The sequence below is a fragment of the Coregonus clupeaformis genome, chromosome 24 (assembly GCF_020615455.1).
Source record: "Coregonus clupeaformis isolate EN_2021a chromosome 24, ASM2061545v1, whole genome shotgun sequence".
Classification (NCBI taxonomy): Eukaryota; Metazoa; Chordata; class Actinopteri; order Salmoniformes; family Salmonidae; genus Coregonus; species Coregonus clupeaformis.
In genome coordinates this window covers 41,185,771-41,201,630 of record NC_059215.1, presented here as the reverse complement: position 1 = coordinate 41,201,630, position 15,860 = coordinate 41,185,771, and the positions used below count along the sequence as shown (strand labels likewise).

General features: G+C 43.8%; 1 protein-coding gene across 5 annotated transcripts in view; it reads right to left on the bottom strand.

The window, feature by feature from the left end:
* The window catches only part of LOC121538531 (bromodomain adjacent to zinc finger domain protein 2A-like), a 46,039-nt gene that overhangs the window by 9,132 nt on the left and 21,047 nt on the right, over window positions 1-15,860 (bottom strand). For 3 of the 5 annotated variants that reach the window (XM_045207201.1, XM_045207200.1, XM_045207203.1), the window contains exons 5-23: window positions 15,305-15,559; window positions 14,762-15,172; window positions 11,987-12,047; window positions 10,244-10,352; window positions 9,796-9,897; window positions 5,142-5,367; window positions 4,894-4,955; window positions 4,726-4,791; window positions 3,986-4,636; window positions 3,563-3,777; window positions 3,283-3,357; window positions 2,959-3,127; window positions 2,821-2,883; window positions 2,525-2,669; window positions 1,794-2,407; window positions 1,439-1,667; window positions 1,000-1,155; window positions 604-764; window positions 87-152 (exon numbers count right to left, since the gene is read on the bottom strand). In XM_045207201.1, the coding sequence (XP_045063136.1) occupies window positions 87-152; window positions 604-764; window positions 1,000-1,155; window positions 1,439-1,667; window positions 1,794-2,407; window positions 2,525-2,669; window positions 2,821-2,883; window positions 2,959-3,127; window positions 3,283-3,357; window positions 3,563-3,777; window positions 3,986-4,636; window positions 4,726-4,791; window positions 4,894-4,955; window positions 5,142-5,367; window positions 9,796-9,897; window positions 10,244-10,352; window positions 11,987-12,047; window positions 14,762-15,172; window positions 15,305-15,559 (3,836 nt within the window). Of the gene's footprint in view, window positions 1-86; window positions 211-603; window positions 765-999; window positions 1,156-1,438; window positions 1,668-1,793; window positions 2,408-2,524; window positions 2,670-2,820; window positions 2,884-2,958; window positions 3,128-3,282; window positions 3,358-3,562; window positions 3,778-3,985; window positions 4,637-4,725; window positions 4,792-4,893; window positions 4,956-5,141; window positions 5,368-9,795; window positions 9,898-10,243; window positions 10,353-11,986; window positions 12,048-14,761; window positions 15,173-15,304; window positions 15,560-15,860 lie in introns of those variants that run through there. The other 2 variants (XM_045207204.1, XM_045207202.1) reach the window with 2 other exon arrangements.

The window sequence follows — 15,860 nt, the reverse complement described above, 5'->3', positions numbered from 1 at the left end:
GGGGAAACATGAAGACTTGTGAACGAGTGTAGATCTTAAAGCAGGGTGAGGATGTGTGAACAGTAGATCTAAAACCTGGTTTGTACCTGGAATCCTGTGCCTGGCGTTTCCGTGCTATTGTCAGTGTCACTCCTTCCATTCTGGGGAGCCATCTTGAAATATAAGTCATGGACATGTGATGTGATGAGTGTGACCTCTTTTTGCATGACACTACGACATGGGAGGGGGGGACACAGTCACTCTGTACGAACTACAGCAGCACAGCCCACCTACGCCACCCTCTGGACATTCAGTGCAACTGCAGCCATAGTAAAACTTGACAAAAACGATTAAGCTCTGGACATTCCAAAACCAAACGCATATCTAACTTTACTAACGACCACCCACTCTACCCATGCATCCCTGGGTGCATCTCAACAGTCTAAAGTGTCTTCCTCGACTTGGTCAGCACAGATCTGAAAACTCTGTAAATGTTGACTTATTTGGGAATCTCCTCTCCCCCAATTGTATTTCCAGGTCTGTGTAGGGAAAGGCATGGAACCAAAGACATGAAGCCACTTTAGACTATTGCAACACGGCCCCACTGTCCCCCTGGCGCCTCACCTTGAGGTGCAGGTCCGAGGCGATGACCCTCTGCTCCAGGTCCTCCACCCAGCGGAGGGCGCTAACGTCTGTCTCCAGGGCCCGCTCCTGGACCTGCCACGGCTGCTGCAGGGCCTCCAGCAGGGCCTCGCCCTCCTCCACCTTCACCTGGAATATAGGGTCTGGTGAGAGGACAGGGTGAAGGGATAGAGAGCGAAAGGTATACAAGGAAATAAGTGTCATCATCCAGTTTCCATTCATTACAAAACCATACTTTTTCAACCTTATTTAAACCAAGTCTCATTGATGTCAAAAGCAGCTCCACTATAAAACACAAGCAATCTGACACACACTGCGACTTTTCATATCCGCATCTTTCCCTATAGCTGACTGAGTGACCAGTGTTCATTTCCTCACCGTTGATGGGCCGTGTGCAGACCTCAGCCAGGTAGTCCATGTGTTTGGACAGGTGTTTGTGGAGCACCTTCTCCCGGATGCCTCGCGGGTGCAGGGCCTGCAGGGTGGCTGTCAGCTCCTCTGGCTCCTTGATCCACCACCAGCCACGCACCATCACTAACACAACAGCAGCACACACATTAGACACCCGCATCACACCTAGCATAGCATGTTAGGTAACCATGTTAGCCATATCGGCCAACCACTACTGATTACATCTTGTAGAACATGCTAGCAACTTTGGCTAACCATACATAATCATGTTAGCCAAATCAACAGCTCAAATTGCAGCATGTTTACATTGCTGACAAGTCTAATCAGAAACCACAGTGAGGAAATTCAATACATGTCACTACAGTGGTTTTGGAATGGGCTTGAACTGAAAGGATTGAAGGCTTACATGCTGGAATGGGCTTGACCACGAGCTGAGTGAAGTACTGCTGCTCTATCTCCTGGAAGAGTGTGGAAGGAGGGCGGCCACGGCGCTTAGCTGCAGCCCCTCTAGCTCCAACCCTACGGGCGGGACTGCTGCCCCTGCTGCCCCTCCTCCGCCTGCGCCCCGGTTTGGCTGGGGTGGGGGTCTGGGTAGGGGTCACCTGGGGTGGGGAGTCCGAGGGGGCTGGGACAGACTGGAGAGGGAAAGGGAGAAAGAGATCATAATAAGAGATCATATGAAAATGTATGTAGAGTGTTCTCTCCCATGAGGGTCCTGGATAGTGTGCAAGGGGCTGAGGGGGACTGAGGTTGGGACTCACCTGCAGCAGTGGTGCAGCGAGGGCGGGCAGGGTGCTGGGGGTCAGAGGGAGGCGTTTGGGGGGCGTGCTGGGGGGGGTCTGGGGTTCTGTCAGAGAGGTTTTGTCACAGGGCTGTTTGGGCAGCAAGTTGAACCACTGCCCTTGTTTCTCCGCCATCTCCTTCACACTGTCCTCTGGTTGGCTGCCTTCAGGTGCCGCCCTTGTTGCTGGCTCCGTCCCATTAGTTATGGCACCCTGCGACTGGCTGAGCCAGTTGTGGAAAGCGGACTGAGTGAGGTCTTGTGTTCCGTTGGTGGTGGTCTCCGGGGCAACTCTTGGCCCAGTCTCCTCCCTGCCAGACTTGCTGCTACGGCGACGGCTGCGACACTTGGCAGTGCGGAGGTGTAGCTCCACCTCTGGTTTGATCTTGCGGGGGCGACCCCGGGCCCTGGGGCTGCTCATGAGAGAGGCGGTGCCCGGGAGGGGGTCCTCCTCGGGTGGGGGGGAGGTCTGGGACTTGGGAGGGGGAGAGGGAGAGCAGGGGAGGGGGGCAGTGGGAGTGGGCGTCTCCTCCACTTTGGGTTCCCTCTTCAGAAGAGTGATGGGCACCTCCTTCACCAGGATATCTTCTGATGCTACCAGACAGAGAAGAGAGAGAGAGAGAGAGGAGATATATTTAGAGTCAATAAAAATATGCTAAAGATTTTTTTGTTGGCTAGCAGAGGGTTGAGGGCAGTTGCTCTGTTACTCACCTAGGATCTCCTCAGGCCCCTCCACCAGCACCCCTCCCAGGTGGGGCAGGACCCAGTATCTCCGGCGGAACCGGTCCTGGCCCAGAGACACCGCACGCAGGGAGTGGGACGACTGGAGCAGCTTCTTACGGAAAAACACCTGCCGCTGTGGAGGAGAGAACATACTCAGGGTGACATTTTGCTCATACAAAACAACCCAGAACTGCGCACACAATGTAGTTACACTGACGGATGCAGAATAGACGCGACAGAAAAAACTAATGCGGAAGATGAACTGCAGAGTATGTTAGCCTTACCTTAGTTAGCTTATCGATCTGCCTCTCCAACTCTGGAACGCTGGCGTTGGTGGGGCTGTCAGTCTGTGGAAAGGACATTTGGTGAGTATAGCAGACATCCTCACCACCACATTGAGTCTGACACACACACACACGTACGTCGCCGAGTTTGGTCTCCTCCTTGGGTGCGCGGCGACCCCTCTCCATGGGGCCGCTCTCCTCTAGACTGAGGTTCTCCTCCTCTGCCACCCTGGCACTGCGCCTCCTCTCCTCTAGACACAGCTCCTCCTCAGACCGCCCCGTACGGCGTGCTAGAGCTGCCTTCAGTCTGTGGGAGCACACACACACGTCAGATTACACACATCAGATATCAATCACACACACACACACACACACACACACACACACGTCAGTGGTATCACACACACACTCCTTCCACAAACTAAGACAAATCTAAATTCAAGGAGCCGTGACTGGTCTTACTTGCGCAATTTCCCCTCGATGATCCACTTGTTCTTCCTGTAAGTAGCCATGTTTTCCAGTGTGTTGTCAATCTCACTGCAATGCAAAAACATACAAACAGGTATCACTTAAATGTGGGAAATCCTTTCCAGAAGGGGTTTCTTTTGACACATTTCCATTGTCAAAAATATTTGCATCATACTTAGGATACTTCATTAAGCAAATATCAGCAGTAATGGTAGTGAGGGCATGACGGTTGTTAGCAGCTCCTTAGTTTCTCTCTGTGTATTGTCACCCTGACCTGATGACGATGTTGCTACCGTTGAGCTCCTCCACCAGGAAGCCCAGGATAGCAGCCTTTGTGTCGGGGCTGAGGGCGTGGAAGGTCTTGGTCCGCAGCACGTTGCACACCTCCATGTCAAAGCCGTGGGACTCCAGGAAGATTCTCAGGCCCTCGGACACCGTGCTGCGAGTCAGCTCCAGATCCACCAGCTTCTCCCCTAGGATCTTCACCGACTGGAGGGGGAAGGGAGAGGGGGGGGGATTTTTTAAGTTGAACTGGTTCATCTGTTGAAGTAGCGTTTACATGCAATGTACAGCTACATTTTTTAAATGGTAAACTATAGCTAACAGTAAAATGTCAACATGGAGACAGCACTTTGGCAAACAAAAAATCAGGAACACCCATCTCCAATACTAGCTCCATACAGTCCACAATACACACCTGGTAGTACGGTGGCAGGCCTGGGTCGTGTAGTGCGGCCTCCACCAGCTTGATGAGCAGATCCTGGACCTCGCTTTGGCTGTCTCCCAGGCCCAGGAGGCCTTCCTGCAGTGTGCTGAGGCTAGGCACGTCCCTGGGGATGTGGAGGCCCAGAACCTTGCCATAGCTGTGCAGGAACTCCACCACAGCCAGGCAGTGGGAGAAGGCCATGCCAGAGAGAACCACGCCAGGGATCCGAGACAGCTCCGGAAGGGGCTGGTGGTCTGTGAGACACATGTCCTCAGTGGGCTTCTTCAGCTGCTCCAGGATCATCTGCTGTCTCTTCCTCTCCTCCAGCCGTCTCTGGGCTTGGGCCCTCCTCTCCACCTGCTTCTTAGCTGCCAGGGCCGCCTGGGCTGCAGCCTCCGCCTCTGCCTGGGCCTTAGCCAGGGCCTTGGCCTTACTCCTGGCCCCCAGCACTCTCTTCCCCTGGGCCACCCTCTCCTGGTCCGTCTCCACAACCGGTAAAGGCACCTCAGCTTTCTTCTTCCTAGGGCCACGCTTTTTGGGCTCTGGGGCGGGCGGCTGTGGGGGGGCAGGCTGTGGGGGCTCTTGGTCGGCTGGTTCAGCCTTCACCTCCTCCTGGTCCTTGGTCTCATTGGCATTGTCAAGCTGAGCACAGGGAACACAGGAGGTGAGGGGTTTGTTAGATAAAGAGGGAGACCGATTAGTGTTTTGGTCAGAAAAAAAGAAATCCTTACCTTCGCTTGCTTTTTCTCCTGTCGGATCTTCTTATTCTTGTTATCCTCCTTTCTTTTCATCCTTGCCTAGAAGAGAGGAACAACTTGACTTAGTGTGTTGGAGGCAACCTGAAAACACCACCAACATGCAATTTTAGTCTTCAGATTTTGATACTTGGTATACCATACCTTTCTCTTCATTTTCTTCTTGATTTTGACAAGTTTCTCCTTGTCCTCCTCAGTCAGAGCTTCTAAAAATAAAGATCAAACATTTACATTCAAGACGTCAAAACCCCAACCTAATAGAAGCTTTTTGATGCAGCCATATTCTATAATATGATGTTTCTGATCCTGTCTTGCCATTGAATCAGTCTGTATAGTGGCCTACTTTCCAACCAGAGAACACAGACTCATTTCGCCAGGCTATGCCCACTCACCCTTGGCCTCCAGCCTCTCCAGCATTCTGGCGTCAACCTTGCTGAGCAGGTCTACCATCTTTGGTTTGGGCGGCCTGCCGGGCTTTCGGACTAGCCCGCCCTTGGTGCGCCGAGCTCGGGGGCGGGGCTTCTCTTTGTCAGGGTTCGGAGGTCGGCCGCGTCGGCCCGTGATGGCCATGATCATGGAGGGCACCTCTTCATTGGCCAGAAGGCACCATTTCACTCCCTGGAGGAGATCATATGAATAGGTTTATGGGAAATGCGTCTTCTTTATGATATTACACTACAGCCCTATCCGCACTAGTATTACTAGAGAACGTTGGTTATGTATTTTTTCCAGAGGACGATTCGGACTGGATTAGTTTTTTCCAAACTGCCCTCTATAATTGTTACTTTTTTATAAATTGACAGTTATGACGGAAGCCTGGAGGTCTTTATCTAGGCGTGAAGATATTTCAACAAGTCCAGGCGATAACAGGGCTACACAGATAACTCAAGATTGGTTCCCAAGTCTCTAAACCATACCAAACCATATTTGGTATAGTGTCGCCATAATATTTGAATTGAGGAAGTGTGATCGTAACCATTAGGATATTTTAGTGAGCCGCAGTAGAAGACGTCCTAAATGCTCCCCAGCCTTCAGATGTGAGCTACACAGCACACGTCAACTGGATCTGCGTTTCTAAGCTATGGATGAGAACATGTACTGTAAATGAGGTCCGTTGTAATGCTGCTTTGCGATATATTAAGAGCAAGGGTTGCATTAAATAGGCACAATCTTTTTTTTAGGACGCATTTTGGCGATGTTCAAATCATTCGCACAAAGCGTATATACAAAAGCATTCACTGTAAAAGTTCATACACGTAGGCCCTTCATATATAGGCTATGCGCAGCACTTCATTCAATTTATCGAATCAGTTATTGTTTTCTTTTTTCTTTCTTTTTTTTGTGTATTTTTTAAACATATACACACCCACATACATACATATCCTTTAAAAATATATATATATATTCCCCTTTATTACTTTCCAACCCCGCCACCCTTTCCCCACTTGTTGTTCACTAGTTTACTCCAACGCCTAGGCCTCTACTTCCAGCCCATACCCACTATCTACATTTTATGGACACAGTCAATTTTACAATAATTACATGTAAATGTAATTTTGTTTGTTCTTTCTCCTGAACTACTTCTACTCTCAACCTCTCCGATCATTTTCATGATGTCCATCCGGTTTGCTTCTATATGCCATATCTTTCTAACTGTGCTCCTTCACAAAAGCTCCCAACCTACAACCCATACACTTATTATGGACACAGTATGCTTACATTATTAGTCATCTTGTTATTGTTTGTTGTTAGTTGTTATTAGTCCCATCCTTCAGCTCCATTCAATACCTCCCATCTATCTTTTAACACAATCCTTACAGGATTTCTATTTGCCATATATATTTCAACCGTACTGTGATGTCTTACAAAAGTTCTGAACCTTTCTATTCTCATTGTTTCTACAGATTGTGAATTGAAAATAAACATTTTTGCTAACATTATTATTATTATTGATCGATTGACTATGACTTTTCAGATCACCCAGTAGTGCTATCTGCAGGGTTAGCTCCAGGTAAATATTGCAATCCTTTAGCCATTCCTGGACCTGTGTCCAAAAACAAGCTACAAATGGACAGTACCAAAACAAATGATCTAATGATTCTGTCTCTTCGCAGCAAAATCTGCAGAGCTGGGAAGATTGTATCCCCCATATAAATAACATTATATTGGTAGCAAGAATTGTATATAATAATTTAAATTGAAAGATTCTAATTTTTGAATCCGGTGTCGTTTTGCGTGTCAGTTCATAAACACTATGCCATGGGATCGGTACGTCAAAGATCTCTTCCCAACTATTTTGCAATCGATATGGGACGGCTGTCAATTCTTTGGTCCTTAAGTGAAACTGATATACTTTTTTATTTATCACAGTTTTCCTTAACCAATTATGTTCTTTAATGCAAGGCCGACAGACAAGTTCCTTACTTTCTCCCCCTTCCACTTTCCTCTTCCATTTTTGCGGTAATGCTGCAATTATTTGGTTGTAATTTTGGGTAGAGCAGACATTTCCATATGTTTTGTTAGCTGCATGTGCGACATAACTCCACCAGTCCTACCGATGATATCATTTACAAAGATTATACCTTTTTTAAACATTTTGTCAAATGTTTAACCACAATATTTGTTGCATTATTTGTTCTGTAGTTTCTGGAGGATTAAATTGAAATTGCAACCAACTTTCTATGGCTTGTTTTAGAAATAGTGATATCTGGGAGATGATTTCCTTTTCAAATAACTGAAAGTGAGTGGTTATAATCTGAATAAAGGGAAAAAGGCCATTCTTGAACATTGGGTGAGAATCTTAGTAATTTGCTAGAGAACCATTTCGGATTTAAGTATAACTTTTGTATGACTGAAGCTTTTAGTGATAGGTCTAATGCTTTAATATTTAATAATTTCTGCTCTCAAAATTCATATTCATTATATAAATAGGCCTGTTTAATTTTGTCTGGCTTGCCGTTTCAAATAAAATTGAATATTTTTTTCTCATATAATTTAATTAAATGTTCGCTAGGCATAGGCAAGACCATAAGCAAATAGGTAAACTGGGATAACACTAAAGAGTTAATCAGGGTGATTCTTCCACAAATTGACGGGTATTTACCTTTCCATGGTAGGAAGATCTTATCTATTTTTGCTAACTTTCTATTATAATTTATTGAAGTGAGATCATTTATTTCCTTTGGGATATGTATTCCGAGTATATCCAAATCACCATCAGACCATTTTATTGGTAAACTACATGGTAATGTAAAATTTTTATTGATCCAATACGTAATATAGTACATTTGTCATAATTTGGTTGTAATCCAGAGAGGTTAGAAAATGTATCTAGATCCTCTATGAGGCTGTTGAGTGATTCTAGTTGTGGATTTAAAAGAAAACATGAATCATCAGCGTACAATTACACCTTTGTTTTTAAACCCTGGATTTCTAATCCCCTGATATTATTGTTGGATCTGATTTTAATAGCTAACATCGATGGCCACAATAAATAGATATGCCGATAGTGGACAACCTTGTTTCACTCCTCTTGACAGTTTAAAACTTTCTGAGAAATAGCCATTATTTACTATTTTACACCTAGGGTTACTATACATGATTTTGACCCATTTTATAAGAGATTCTCCAAAATTGAAATGCTCCAGGCGTTTATACAGTATATAAACCCCTGTCGTACTTTATCAAATGCCTTTTTCGAAGTCTGCTATGAATAGCAGGCCTGGTTTCTCAGATTTTCCATAATGTTCTATTGTTTCCAATACTTGCCTTATATTATCTCCAATGTATCTTCCATGTAAAAAACCTGTCTGATTAGAATGAATATATCCGACAATACCTTTTTCATTCTATGCGCTATACATTTTGCTAGAATTTTTGCATCACAACACTGAAGTGTAAGGGGCCTCCAATTTTTTTAATGGACTGGATCTTTATATTTTCCACTTGTATCCTGTTTCAGTAATAATGAGATCTGACCTTCTTCTTGAATGTCAGATAATCTACAATTTACATAGGAGTGGTTAAAACATGCTAATAACGGTCCTCTTAGTATATCAAAAAAGGTTTGGTATACTTCGACTGGTATGCCATCCAACCCTGGAGTTTTCCCGGACTTAAAGTCTTTAATTGCATCCAGAAGTTCCTCCTCTGTAATTTCACCTTCACATGAGTCTTTCTGTTTGGCTGTTAATTTTACATTATCAATAGAAAAAAATCTCTGCAATTAGCTTCAGTTAGAGGAGATGGAGGCGACTGAAACGAAAACATATGCTTAAAGTACTTTGTTTCCTCCTTCAAAATATAATTTGGTAAATCATGGGTTACTCCGTCAATTGTAACCAGTTTCATTAAATAATTTTTGGTAGCATTCCTATGTTGAAGATTAAAAAAGAATTTGGTGCATTTTTCCCCATATTCCATCCAGTTTGCTTTATTTGTATAATATATTACACTTGATCTTTCTTGAATATGTTTCTCCATTTCTTTTAGTTTTTCCTCTAATTTATTCTGAGCCTCTATGTTCCAGTTTTTATTGCCATCTATCTGTTCTGTTAGACTTTCTATTTCCTTTGTTAGTATAAACTCTTTTGACCTAAATTGCTTTTGTTTTCGAGATGAGTACTGAATTGCATGGCCTCTAAAGGCACATTTAAAAGGTACAATAAGGGGATATTGTTTTCTTGTTTTCTTGCTCAAACCGTGAGCAACACCTGTCAAACTCAGACATTTCTCTGAAAACACAGGGATGTCGATTCGCACGGGACTAGTATTATCAAATAATTTTGGAGTTGACCCAAAAAAAACAGTAGGATATTCTGGCTGGAATTGTTACTCACCTGCCACATAAAAATTACTGACATGGCAGATTCAGACGGGACTAACGTTACAGATAGGTTTTGTGCTCGTGCACATAATTAAATTACCCGACCTCCACCAGTAAAACAAAACCTGTCAGAATAGGGTTTATGACAGTCTGCATTGAGTTATTACTATAGGTATTTATGATGACAGATCTGTCAGCACAGACAACAAATCCACACACACCTCAGTGGAGTCCCTCTCCTCGTAGAAGTCTCCTACGGGCATGCGGGGGCTGAAGCTGAAGTGTTCCCTTGTCACAGCGGTGTCCTTGTGCCTGTTCAGGTACTGAGGGAGAACAGGATCATGGCTCAGTGGCATTAGAGCCGGGGAACATGGGAGAAAGCCAGGTCATAGGTCACCAAGTCACATGTGATCCACACAACTGATGGGTTAAATAAATAAGATCAAATGCAGCTACAGTTGTTGGTATGCTAAAACCATGTCCTCTTATAATTTCGCTGGTCACATTCAATATCTCACCCACAATAAGTGTCTGTGTGATGTGGTAAATGCCCAGCGGGAAAGACATCTCACTGTATCAAGAGCTATTTATAGCTGCTGACCTTCTCTCACAAAAAATGTACAGTGCGACTCCCTTGGTGATGTTTTACTGTAACTCAGGGCCATTTACCTTGATGACTTCTGGAAACTGCTTCATCCTCCTCCCACAGGGGCTGTAGTACCAGGTCTCCCCCTTCAGCCGGTCCTCAGTCTTCTTGACTCGGATTTCCCTCCTCCAGCTAAAGCACAGATCAATAAAAAGTCAGTTAAGAGCCACATTCAACACACAGTAGAAGCAGCACATACAGTTGTAGTAGCACACAAGTCAGTAGTTTACATACACTTAGGTTGGAGTCATTAAAACTCGTTTTTCAACCACTCCACAAATTTCTTGTTAACAAACTATACTTTTGGCAAGTCGGTTAGGACATCTACTTTGTGCATGACAAGTAATTTTTCCAACAATTGTTTACAGACAGTTTATTTCACTTATAATTCACTGTATCACAATTCCAGTGGGTCAGAAGTTTCCATACACTAAGTTGACTGTGCCTTTAAACAGCTTGGAAAATTCCAGAAAATGATGTCATGGCTTTAGAAGCTTCTGATAGGCTAATTGACATAATTTGAGTCAATTGGAGGTGTACCTGTGGATGTATTTCAAGGCCTACCTTCAAATTCAGTGCCTCTTTGCTTGACATCAAGGGAAAATCAAAAGAAATCAGCCAAGCCCTCAGAAAAAGATTGTAGACCTCCACAAGTCTGGTTCATCCTTGGGAGCAATTTCCAAACACCTGAAGGTACCACGTTCATCTGTACAAACAATAGTACGCAAGCATAAACACCATGGGACCAAGCAGCCGTCATACCGCTCAGGAAGGAGACGCGTTGTCTCCTAAAGATTAACGTACTTCGGTACGAAAAGTGCAAATCAATCCCAGAACAACAGCAAAGGACCTTGTGAAGATGCTGGAAGAAACCAGTACAAAAGTATCTATATCCACAGTAAAACGAGTCCTATAATGACATAACCTGAAAGGCCGCTCAGCAAGGAAGAAGCCACTGCTCCAAAACCACCATAAAAAAGACAGACTACGGTTTGCAACTGCACATGGGGACAAAGATCGTACTTTTTGGAGAAACGTCCTCTGGTCTGATGAAACAAAAACATAACTGTTTGACCATAATGACCATCGTTATGTTTGGAGGAAAAAGGGGATAGCTTGCAAGCCGAAGAACACCATCCCAACCGTGAAGCACGGGAGTGGCAGCATCATGCTGTGGGGGTGCTTTGCTGCATGAGGGACTGGTGCACGTCACAAAATAGATGGCATCATTAGGAAGGAAAATGATGTGGATATATTGAAGCAACATCTCAAGACTTCAGTCCGGAAGTTAAAGCTTGGTCGCAAATGGGTCTTCCAAATGGACAATGACCCCAAGCATACTTCCAAAGTTGTGGCAAAATGGCTTAAGGACAACAAAGTCAAGGTATTGGAGTGGCCATCACAAAGCCCTGACCTCAATCCTATAGAAAATGTGTGGGCATAACTGAAGAAGCATGTGCGAGCAAGGAGGCCTACAAACCTGACTCAGTTACACCAGCTCTGTCAGAGCAAATGGGCCAAAATTCACCCAACTTATTGTGGGAAGCTTGTGGAAGGCTACCTGAAACGTTTGACCCAAGTTAAACAATTTAAAGGTAATGCTACCAAATACTAATTGAGTGTATGTAAACTTCTGACCCACTGGGAATGTGATGAAAGAAATAAAAGCTGAAATAAATAATTCTCTGCACTTTCCACACACTAGAAGTATTTGGCACAGAGACACACTAATTAGGGGAGCTTTTCGCTAGTGTACGTATCATTACCCATGGAGCAGAGGGAAGTGAACCTGCTCCTCTGTTGCTATCCTCCTCCTGGGGGTGTCACCTGTACAAGGAACAAAGACCGCAGAATTAGATTTGTACAGAATTACTCTCATCCATCAACATCACCATCGGTTAAGAGCAGGGTTCCCCAACTGGCAGCCCCGCGGGTGAGTTTATTTGTCCCCCAAGTTTTCTGAGCAAAATATTATATATATATATATATATATATACACACACACACACACACACACACACACACACACACACACACACAGTACACCAGCTTTCCTTTCTTTTTACTATTTTCTACATTGTAGAATAATAGTGAAGACATCAAAACTATTAAATAACATATGGAATCATGTAGTAACCCAAAAAGTGTTAAACAAATCAAAATATATTTTATATTTGAGATTCTTCAAAGAGCCACCTTTTGTTTTGATGATAGCTTTGCACACACTTGGCATTCTCTCAACCAGCTTCACCTGGAATGCTTTTCCAATTGTCTTGAAGGAGTTCCCACATATGCTGAGCACTTGTTGGCTGCTTTTCCATCAGTCTGCCGTCCGACTCATCCCAAACCATCTCAATTGGGTTGAGGTTGGGGGATTGTGGAGGCCAGGTCATCTGATGAAGCACTCCATCACTCTCCTTCTTGGTAAAATAGCCCTTACACAGCCTGGAGGTGTGTTGGGTCATTGTCCTGTTGAAAAACAAATGATAGTCCCACTAAGCCCAAACCAGATGGGATGGCGTATCGCTGCAGAATGCTGTGGTAGCCATGCTGGTTAAGTGCGTCTTGAATTCTAAATAAGTCACAGACAGTGTCACCAGCACAGGCAGTGTCTCACAAAGACACGGCGGTTGGAACCAAAAATCTCCAATTTGGACTCCAGACCAAAGGACAAATTTCCACCAGTCTAATGTCCATTGCTCGCGTTTCTTGGCCCAAGCAGGTCTCTTCTTCTTATTGGGTGTCCTTTAGTAGTGGTTTCTTTGCAGCAATTCGACCCTGAAGGCCTGATTCACACAGTCCTCTCTGAACAGTTGATGTTGAGATGTGTCTGTGACTTGAACTCTGTGAAGCATTTATTTGGGCTGCAATTTCTGAGGCTGGTAACTCTAATGAACTTATCCTCTGCAGCAGAGGTAAATCTATGTCTTCCATTCCTGTGGCAGTCCACATGAGCCAGTTTCATCATAGCGCTTGATGGTTTTCGTGACTGCACTTGAAGAAACATTCAAAGTTCTTGACATTTTCCGTATTGACTGACCTTCATATCTTAAAGTAATGATGGACTGTTGTTTCTTTTTGCTTATTTGAGCTGTTCTTGCAATAATATGGGCTTGGTCTTTTACCAAGTAGGGCTATCTTCTGTATACCAACCCTACCTTGTCACACACAACTGATTGGCTCAAATGCATTAAGAAGGAAAGAAATTCCACAAATTAACTTTGAACAAGGCACACCTGTTAATTGAAATGCATTCCAGGTGACTACCTCATGAAGCTGGTTGAGAGAATGCCAAGAGTGTGCAAAGCTGCCATCAAGGCAAAGGGTGGCTACTTTGAAGAATCTCAAATCTCAAATATATTTTGATTTGTTTAACAGTTTTGGTTACTACATGATTCCATATGTGTTATGTCATAGTTTTGATGTCTTCACTATTATTCTACAATGTAAAAATAAAGAAAACCCTTGAATGAGTAGGTGTGTCCAAACTTTGGACTGGTAGTGTATACACAATTTTTTTTACAACTGCAAATCAGCTACAAGTTACTTTAATTTTGGAAATCTGTTCCAAAGTATTCCAATGCATAAGAGAGAGATACTGTATACGTGATCGCATAAAAATATATTTAAAAAATGGTCACATGCTTCGTAAACAACAACGCAGAGAAGAATTTAAGCAAGGTTTGAAATTATTACGTTTTTCAAATATGATATCTGTTTGGGCTTCTTGCGTTCAATTTGCAGTCTACAAATTATTTGTAATTATGTTCCGGCCACCTGACCATCCGCTCAACAACAAAAAATGTCCCGTGGCTGAATCTAGTTGATGATCCCTGGTTTATAATCATTGGGTCATAACTACATAGAACAAAAATAAACGCAACAATTTAAAATATTTTACTGAGTTACAATTCATAAGGAAATCAGTCAATTGAAACTAATTAGGCCCTAATCTATGGATTTCCCATGACTGGGAATGACACCTTAAAAAAAGGCGAGTTGAACGTACTGTCAAATTTTCTAAAACGACGTTGGAGGCGGCTTATGGTAGAGAAATGAACATTCAATTCTCTGGCAACAGTTCTGGTGGACATTCTTGCAGTCAGCATGCCAATTGCATGCTCCCTCAAAACTTCAGACATCTGTGGCATTGTGTTGTGTGAAAACACTGCACATTTTAGAGTAGCCATTTATTGTCCCCAGGACAAGGTGCACCTGTGTAATGATCATGCTGTTTAATCAGCTTCTTGATATGCCACACTTGTCAGGTGGAGGAATTATCTTGGCAAAGGAGAAATGCTCACTAACAGGGATGTAAACAAATTTGTGCACCAAATTTCAGAGAAATTAGCTTTTTGTGCGTATGGAACATTTCTGGGATCTTTTATTTCAGCTCATGAAACATGGGACCAACACTTTACATGTTGCTTTTATATTTTTGTTTAGTATACATATAGAGAAACTATAAAATTATATATATATATATATATATATATATATATATATATATATATATATTCTCAAAATTGTTTGTTCATTACCAGCAGTGGAACTGTCATCTCCGTCATTGTCGTTATTGCCATCATCATTGGGTTTAGTGTCAACATCCATTTTCGCTATTTTGGGTGGCATCGGTTCCAGATTCTTGACTTTCTTGACCCTAACCTTCTTGGGTTTGACGGCCGGCAGGGTCTCGCCACTGGTCAGACATGGTTCACCGATGGTTGTGATTGATCCACTTTGACCAGGAAGTAGGCCGTCAGCAGAACGTTCAACCTCTACTGTGACTGCTACTGGTTCTGTCTTCTTCTTTCTCTTTCTTGGTGGTCCCTTTTCCTTTTTCTCTACTACCTCTCCTTTCTCAAGCTTCTTCTTCCTCTCCACCTTTATCTTATCCAACTTTGGAGTTTTAACAGCGGACATCCGCTGTGCTTGCCCGGGGACCTTGGGAACTTGAGAGAATGACAATAGAAAGTCAGAAATCATTGCTTGGCCACTGTACACAACTTTGCTCACTCAAAATGAATTAGAGTTGCACAAACATATCATAAAAACAAAAAAGGGACAAAGAGAAGTTGGTTTACCGGGAGTAGAGGCTGCTAGAGTGCGTGGCTTCCTGGGTTTCCTTGATGTCTTTTGGCTGGTGGTGGGCACGGTTGGGGCGGCTCGGGGCAGGAGTTGGGCTGCAACCAGGTTCCCCACCAGGGCACTGAGCGCCGCTGTGTGCTTGTCTTTGTCCATGATAACAGGGGGAACCATGATACTAGCAGCACTGGCCTTGGCGGAGCCAGCAGAGTCTGGTATATCCTGGCCCTCCGGCTCACATTCACCTTCAGACCCTGTCAAGAGGTTATAAGATGAAGGGTTAATGGTTAACAACCTCAAATTAACTGACAGTTACTGTTTGTTGACAAAATAAGTGCTTCCATGGTTGGCTGTGATAAGAGTTGATAATTAATCAACTCTATTTTCCAAGACCCAACCCACAACTCTTCTTGCAAAGTTCTACATTGCCAACCATCTACCCACACACGATCTTACTTAAAGTTGCTACACGGGATTTGTACATTGTAATTTCAGAAAATGTCCATAATATACTGTATCTGCAGTAATAGTGGAATGATAGTGTTTCACAGTATT